The following is a 7,766-nucleotide window of genomic DNA, read 5'->3' on the forward strand; positions in this document are numbered from 1 at the left end:
ATAAATAAATATAAATAAATTTTAACTGCTTAGTAATATGCAGTTAAAATAAGTATTGAGCATGTTCATTGGAATATGCTCACCACGTCAAGTACTCTCTCTTCTTTTGCTATATGTAAATTAACCACAAAATGTACTCATTATCCACATTTAATGGATAAATTGTATAATTATTGGAGTTAAATAATAATAAAAAAAGACATTACTCATATATAAATGCAATCATATTTATGTATATATGAAGATGAGATGCGTTACTTACCTTTCCATCTCTTTATCATCGTCAAAGGCTACTGCTATAAGAAGAGGCAACCATAAAGTCTCGACAAAGGCTGAAAAGCGACTGAAACTGTTTTCCGCAGAATTTTCCCTCGCGATGTTCGCGATGGCCTTGGTTTGCGCGCGGCTCTTCGTCAATAGATCGCGTTCGCCTTGGTCTGGGCGAGGCTTTATTGTGACCTACTTCGAGATGTTGGAGATTGTGCGATTAAGCAACAATTACAGAGGTTTGAAAACATAAAAATTTTAAACACAACACTAATAAGCAAATGGACGTAACTTTGCATTCGTACTTACGGTATCAGGCGTATTTTCTTTACTTTTACATCCTTTATATTTACGGGATCGAATTAAAAGTTTTTATGTATATGTGTACTACATTCATTTTAATTTCTTAAAGTTATATGTATACATTTGAAATAAAAAAATTCAGATATTTTTCTGATTATAACAGAAATTATTTGTTGCAAAGCCTAGGAGTAAAAATAAATATTGCACAATTATTGTAACGCTTTTTGCTGCTCTCCAGTGGCAGAATGTGGAATTAATCACATCACTTGTCGACGCACTAAATCTTCAATCATCTTCAATGGTTGCCACGGTTGCCACTGTTGCCACCACACGGTGCCGGTAATCATCATTATCAGGCTGGCAAAATGGCCAGCATCGGATGCAGAAATCCAATCGGTTTCTTGTCCTCTCAGAATCTCTCTTCCCTCAAATTTCTATTGGAAAGTTTGTTTTAAGACTTCAACCATAAGTCTACTATAGAAACTTCGAAGGAAGAGAATTCCCCAAAGTGAGTAAATAGTAGCTGATAGTCGTGTGCTGACATGTTGTAATTTGTCATGCTTAGAACATCTCTTTAGAAGAGTGAAATATCCCAACAAACTTGTTTCCATGACAACGAGACAAATGTAACACGAGAAATATAAACATCATGGAGTCATGAAATGGTATATGTAAACTTGGTGAACAGCAGAAAGGAGTGTTTTAGATTTGTGGTACGGAGAAAAGGTGGATTAACAGAATATTTGAGGCGTCTACATTACTTATTTTCGGACTGTAGTGCAGTTCGTTTATGTATCCCTGCATCCAGACGGCATACCAAGAATCATTTATTCATATTCAGCAGTGAAAACAGAAATCCCTCAATCTCAGATAATTTTTTTCAGGATCAGAGTACATTCTTATATACAGAGGTTCCCCAAAAATGTATACATGTGTTTATATGCTTAAATAATTTATTGGTATGTTTACGGTTCAACTTTGAAAATATATGTAGATGGCATCTGTTAAAGTATGTTATAGAGGTTGTCTGAACATTTTCAAAGTTGAACCAAACTACACCAATAAATTATTCAAGGAGATATTTTGCTCGTTGAAGTGGGTAGTAATTTTTTGGATGATATGTGAAAGTAAAAAGAGGGAATGTAAGTGTTGTTGCCTGTAGCATTTCTAACGCCCATCAGTTCCTTTCTCTTTCAGGAATAATTTAACCATGGCTAAGGAGTTAAAATTTCAATCCACAGTGACAGCAGAACAACCTAACTCAGAAATAAAGAAGCGGAAGAGATGTAAGTGTCCATGACATTTGTGTGTCTGTGTGTGTGTGGGTGTGAGGGGGGGGGTTATTTAGTAACACTTTGAATATCGAGACTGCATAGTTTCCAATGGTAGGATTGTAGATGATGAATTGGGAAAGGATTTGGAAGGATGCAATCATGTCTGAATTGAAGTACTGTTTGGGCATTTGCCTGGAGGGACTGAGAAAAACTTTGAAATATCTCAGTCAGGATAGCTGTTGTCCCATCCAAGATTTGAACCAAGCAACCAGAGTGAAGTATATGGATAAGGAATTAGCAGAGATTATTTAAGCTAACAAATGCTTTAAATATTTTTTGTCCCAAACATTTTGTGATTGCTAGCTGTTTTGTCTTTGTAAAGAGTGGGGTTGGAGCTGTAATTCTGAATACTTGCACCAACCAAGATATTGTAATGTTTAACTTGTTTTGGAGCAGTCACTTACAGTTTGGCATGATCTTGAGGTCAGTTTGTACTTGTTCACTGTTATTCCACTGAACACCACTGCACTGTCTTCATGAACTTATCTCTTTGCTGCCAGCACTGCTTCATTTTAGTCACATGCTTTAACCACACACAAACATTTTATGCTGTTTCTAAGCATAGGCTGACCTCTTCTGGCTGGCAGCTAGTGTTTATATGTACCAGCACATAATACTTATAGAATAACCCTTCATCTTTGCGAATGAAGTATATGTTTCACATATATATATAGCCGAGGCGAGAGGGACTGGTCTGGAATGTCTGGTGCGATCCATGTGTTAGCAGGTGACCTACCTCCCCCTGTGTGACTATATATATATATATATATATATTGTGCCATGTAGACCCATTGCTAGGCAATGACCCCAAAATAAACAACTACACAACAGCCATTGCTAAGTAATGGCACTACAAATGACTGTTGCTAGGCAGTGGCAGTGAACTTGTGTGCTGTTGCTGTGAGAAGCTGGTAGCTGAGGCCAGAGACATTGCAGAACCCAGAAGAAGGGGAGCTTCCACCATTGAGAGCTGCTATTGTACAAGGGCTATTGAAGACTGTAATAGACTGAGAAGACCTAGTGTGTCCTATAGTGATTTGTCAAGTGTGTAGAACTGAGTGCATAATCCTTAAGCGTAGTAATATGTTGTATAAGAGTTTAGTAAATTCAATTACCAATCAAAACCCCATCTATAGTCACATATATATATAGTGTGACATGTTGCGCTAAGGAGAGCCACCCCCCCACCAGCAGTGACGCGGCGGGTGAGTCAGCGCTCCCCTCCCCCTCCTCCGCACGGTAACGAAGCGCTCCCTCCCGCCCCTCCGCGGTGACGTAACGCGCAACACTACGTACCCGTAACCGCTTCCTACTGTGACGTGGCTCGTAACAGGCACCACGGCAGATATATAAGGAACTGCACAGCAGCTAGGAGGCAGTTATAATGTGGACATCGCTGAGTTAAGTTGTCCTTGCAAGACAGAGGGTGGCTGACTGGTTCCCGCCCTCCTTGCTAGGGGGTGGGCTTTATGTCCCTCTTTTGATAGGCTCATGTGCTGGGTCTTCTGCTGTAATGGAGAGGCACTCAAATCCATCATGGGCCCTGATGAGGGTCTCATGAGTGTATGACTCCAAGAGTTCTCTTGATAGGAGTGAATAGCCTGACACTCAAAAAGGAGAAATGGAGAGGCTAGCAGCCAAAGCAGGCTGGGGGGAAGGGGGAAAGTTCCGGTCTTGGGTGCTGTGCCTTAGCTGGTGCTTGATTATGTGTCGAGCTGAGACCAGGTAGAGGCTCTGCTGCCCCTGATGTAGTGACAGGCCAACTTGAGGATCCCTGCCACCAGTGCTTATGTGAGGGAGGGCTCCTGTCCCTGTTTTGAAGTGCTCAGGTTTGGCTTCTTTGATGTTTTGCTGTTATGGATGGGCAGTCATATCTCTCAGGGGCCCTGGCCTGGGTCCACTGAGAGCAAGACTAAGATGTTTCTTAATAGGGGTGAATGACCTATCAAGAAGATGAATTTGACAGGCCAGTAGAGGACAAGGGACCAGTGATGGGGGCTTTGATATCCTGTTGGTGATTGACAGAGAACATCTAGGATAGCCCACTGCTAATAGTCTGAGAAAAGAAGGCATTGTATCTGCCCAACTTGGTTGAGCATGGAATTTATGACATTTAGAGCCAAAGGAAATTATGAAGTTCTCAGTCTGCAGGGATTTTGGCTTTAGCTGAGAGTCTGAGCAACACTGGAGGTGTGCATTGAACCTAGTAGAGATCTGAGTGATTAAGGGGTGACTAAAGGTTGTCGCCTTTGTGTCAGCATAGTGCAACAGTATATACAATGTCTTATCACTTTTTGCTATGGTTCCTGTCAACATAATATGTTGACAGGAACCATAGCTATAATATATGTACTCTAACAGAAGTGTTGTAATTCCTTATGTTTTTAAGATTGGTCATTATACTGATATGTTTCACATGTAACCAAATTCAGAGAGTCATATATAAAATTTTAAAGTATTGTGACATGTCAATGCATTGCCAGGCAACAGATTGGTTAACACCCATGATATGCGCACGCAACAATAGGACAAATGTTTATAGTTCATTGCTAGGCAACAATCAGCGCGCCAATGAACTGGTGAGCTAGCTATCATGTGACTTGTTTTCTGTGTGGACTGGACTACGCAACAGTAGAACTGTGGTTTCTGCATCATCCATGTCTCTACTATATGACATGTGTCTGCTTGCAGTGAAGGGGAGTCTAGGAGGGTTCAGCAGTTGAAAGTACAAGGACGAGAATGGAGCATGTCCTTAGTGAATTGTGAAGATTAATTGGGTACAGATTAGACAGAGGAGTAAAGGGTGACTGAAGACGAAATAACAAGAAGACTTCATAGTGATTTGGAGTGATAGTTTCTGTGTTGAGGTCTGTTGCCAGGAGACGACTAGTGAAGACAGAGAATCCTAGTGCGTGTACAACAGTGAACTGTATATTGTGTAAATCAGCAATAGCAGTATATTAATTGTAATTAAGAGAGAGTGTAACCAAAGTACTAATAAATCCAGTCATCTGAACTAGAACCTGTGATTTTCATCACATGTACCACCCCCGACACATTACATTATTATAAAACATATCAGTTCCCACAATTCACCATTATAACTCCTGAAGAATACAGTCTTCTGGACTGCAATGTTGTGTAATTGAGAGGGAGCCTGATATTTCAGAGGAATATATCACCTCCATTTTCAGGGTCAAACTACATGGCATTACAACCCACAAGACCGTACTCTTCATAGTCACTGTGTAAGAACTGAGGGAGACTACCCAGTGTAGCACCTGCAGATTCGGTACAAAACTGCACAGAATTACAGCTCGAAAGATTATACACTTCATAATCACTACTATGAGAACAGCAAATTCAGCATTATGGTGCACTTTCACAAACTTTAGATATTTGTTATGGGTCGTCTGTTTTTCATCTTTCTTACATTCCATACAGTAACTGATATTATACTCCATTGGGAAGTTTAGTTGGCTGGTAAGACATGTTGGTAAATTATTTTGTGCGCATTGATGTTTCAGTGTCTTTTTGTTTTACTATAATAGCTAATGTGGTGTCATACTTTTAATGTCATATTTCATCCAGTATTTTATTATTAATTTCTGTTCTGAAATAGCAGTGATGTTGACAGTAATGTAACATGATCAACAGTCAATATTTCATATTTACACTAACATTGTCATCAAAATCTCAAAGAAAAGCTAGAATGGCACTTTACCCTTCATGGCCTCTTATGATAATATTTTTATATTCAAGACATATTTAAAATAAATAATTAATAAACATGTATTTTATTAATTGCACATATGATACCCAGTACTGATTTTACATTGTGTATCTCACAAGCTGAAGCACAAATTGAGGAGTGGGAAACCATTAGGCGGCAGAGTACAACTGTTGAAGACAAAGATCTCAATATAGAGGGAGTAATGCGTCTTACTTTGTCTGTGGAAATGCAGAGGTTCTTGGGATGTGTATTTGGTGAACATGTTTCGCCAGAAATGCCATGGACTAACATAAAAAAGGAACAACTACAAGCATATCTTACTGCAGAGACTGAAAAATCAGAGATATTTGCAGTTAAAGAACCACTAATGGTAAGTTAAAATGGCAAGTATAGCTTGTTTATTTTACACCAACATTCTGGTCTTTTGCTTCAGTTAATTTCAGGCAGGAACTTGAATGATCTTCACTGAAATTAATGTTCTTGCAAAAGCCAGCAGAAGTGGAGAGATGAATGCTTATATCATATTTATTCTTGAATGAAATTGTATTATTTTTTTTTTTCAGAATGCATCAGTAAGTAAAGGAAATGCATAAATATAAATATTTATTTTGTGAAGGTGTTTGTTTCTGTAAATATTTAAAGAGATACACAGGATAGTTTATTCAAACCTCCAAGTAAAGTTACAGTTCTGGTTTTATGATGTAGTCCATGAGAGTCAGTAGATTGTAGTNATTACAGTATCCTCCAAGAAGACAGTTATCTCCAGGTTGTAATACTCTTTCCCCCCCAAAAAAACATTCATGGTGCACATTTACATTCATAATGCCTGAAAGCCATTTAAAGCTGTTTTTGTTTTCATATAGTAAATTAAGTACAAAGAATATTTTCACAAAGTCAGCTGTGTCAGTGTGGAATTAATATCTTATGTTTCAGAAACTGTCTGTGTTTCCATCATCAGGGGGTTGATGTGTTGAGTGTCATGTTCACACATGCTGTTATCTGGCTAACCACATGCCATAGAGGGAACACTGGATAGAGCCAGATAGTCAGTGGTGTCCTGTCCTGGCATGGACTGTGCAAGGAACAGTGGGTGGTGGAGTCATCACAGTTCATGTTGCTTGTCATTGATCCTCCTTTAAAATCTCTTTCTCTTACTTTTACTTGTTTTATCATGTTCATGGGCAGATATTATGTACTACTTATGGGGAATACTGTATTTCTGTTGAAATTATTAAGGTGCAGCCAGATCTCAGCAGCCTCCTTCACTAAGTAGTCCATATAGCCTATTATCGTTCGTACTGTGACATCCTTGAAGTTATTCAGTGCTCTTCCATATATCGATGGCACTGCCTGTCTGTCCAATGTACACTCTGCTGCATTCACACAAGACACAGTACACTTCTTGGACTTTAAGGCCAAGGGCCTCAGGCATGTGAAAATGACCCTCATCACACAAAGCCTTGATGATGGAAATAGAATCAGTTTGTGAAACATCAGGTGCTAACTCCACATTGACATGGCTGATTGCCTGAGAAGCTGCACTGTATTCATTCATTCATTTATTTTATTTGTATTCCATAGATCTGTACAGAATATTGTTGGATCACATGGACTAGGAAGACAGAATCACAGGGGTCAAATGCTTATTGATTCTTGTGAATGAAATGGACTGATTGTCGCCAACACTTGGTTCAAGAAGCCAAAGAGAAGAATTTACACATGGAAGGCACCTGGGGATTGGAGGAGGCATCAGCTGGACTACATCCTTGTGAAACATCGATTCAGAAACAGTGTGAAGGATGTGAAGACGCTTCCTGGGGCAGATATTGACTCTGACCACAATTTACTGGTTGCCAAGTTCCGAACCAGGTTGAAGAAAATTATAGGATTTCGAAAGCGCAGACCCAGATGGGATTTGGAGAAGTTATATGCTCAAAGACAAAGCGTGCAAGAGACCCTAGAAGAGAAACTCGGTGCAATTGAAGGTGAAAGCGGAAATGCTGAAGCGCAGTGGAACAATATAAAAGAATGCATGTTAGATACTATCAGTGATTTGGTAGGTAAAGTTGAGAAGATAGCAAGAAAACCATGGGTTACACAGGAGATGATGAGTAAAATGGAGGAGCGAA

The 7,766-nt window shown here is 39.4% G+C and overlaps 1 protein-coding gene across 5 annotated transcripts in view; it reads left to right on the top strand.

Annotated features, from left to right (window-relative positions):
• Positions 1 to 417: 417 nt before the first annotated feature.
• The window catches only part of LOC111872633 (WD repeat-containing protein 63), a 65,161-nt gene continuing 57,812 nt past the window's right edge, over positions 418 to 7,766 (top strand). For 3 of the 5 annotated variants that reach the window (XM_023866715.2, XM_033754773.1, XM_033754774.1), the window contains exons 1-3: positions 870 to 1,078; positions 1,768 to 1,856; positions 5,757 to 6,007. In XM_023866715.2, coding sequence (XP_023722483.1) covers positions 1,781 to 1,856; positions 5,757 to 6,007 — 327 coding nt within the window. In that variant the 5' untranslated portion in view covers positions 870 to 1,078; positions 1,768 to 1,780. The other 2 variants (XM_023866716.2, XM_023866717.2) reach the window with 2 other exon arrangements.

This window comes from Cryptotermes secundus, unplaced genomic scaffold, assembly GCF_002891405.2.
Source record: "Cryptotermes secundus unplaced genomic scaffold, Csec_1.0 scaffold3532, whole genome shotgun sequence".
In the NCBI taxonomy this organism is placed as follows: domain Eukaryota; kingdom Metazoa; phylum Arthropoda; class Insecta; order Blattodea; family Kalotermitidae; genus Cryptotermes; species Cryptotermes secundus.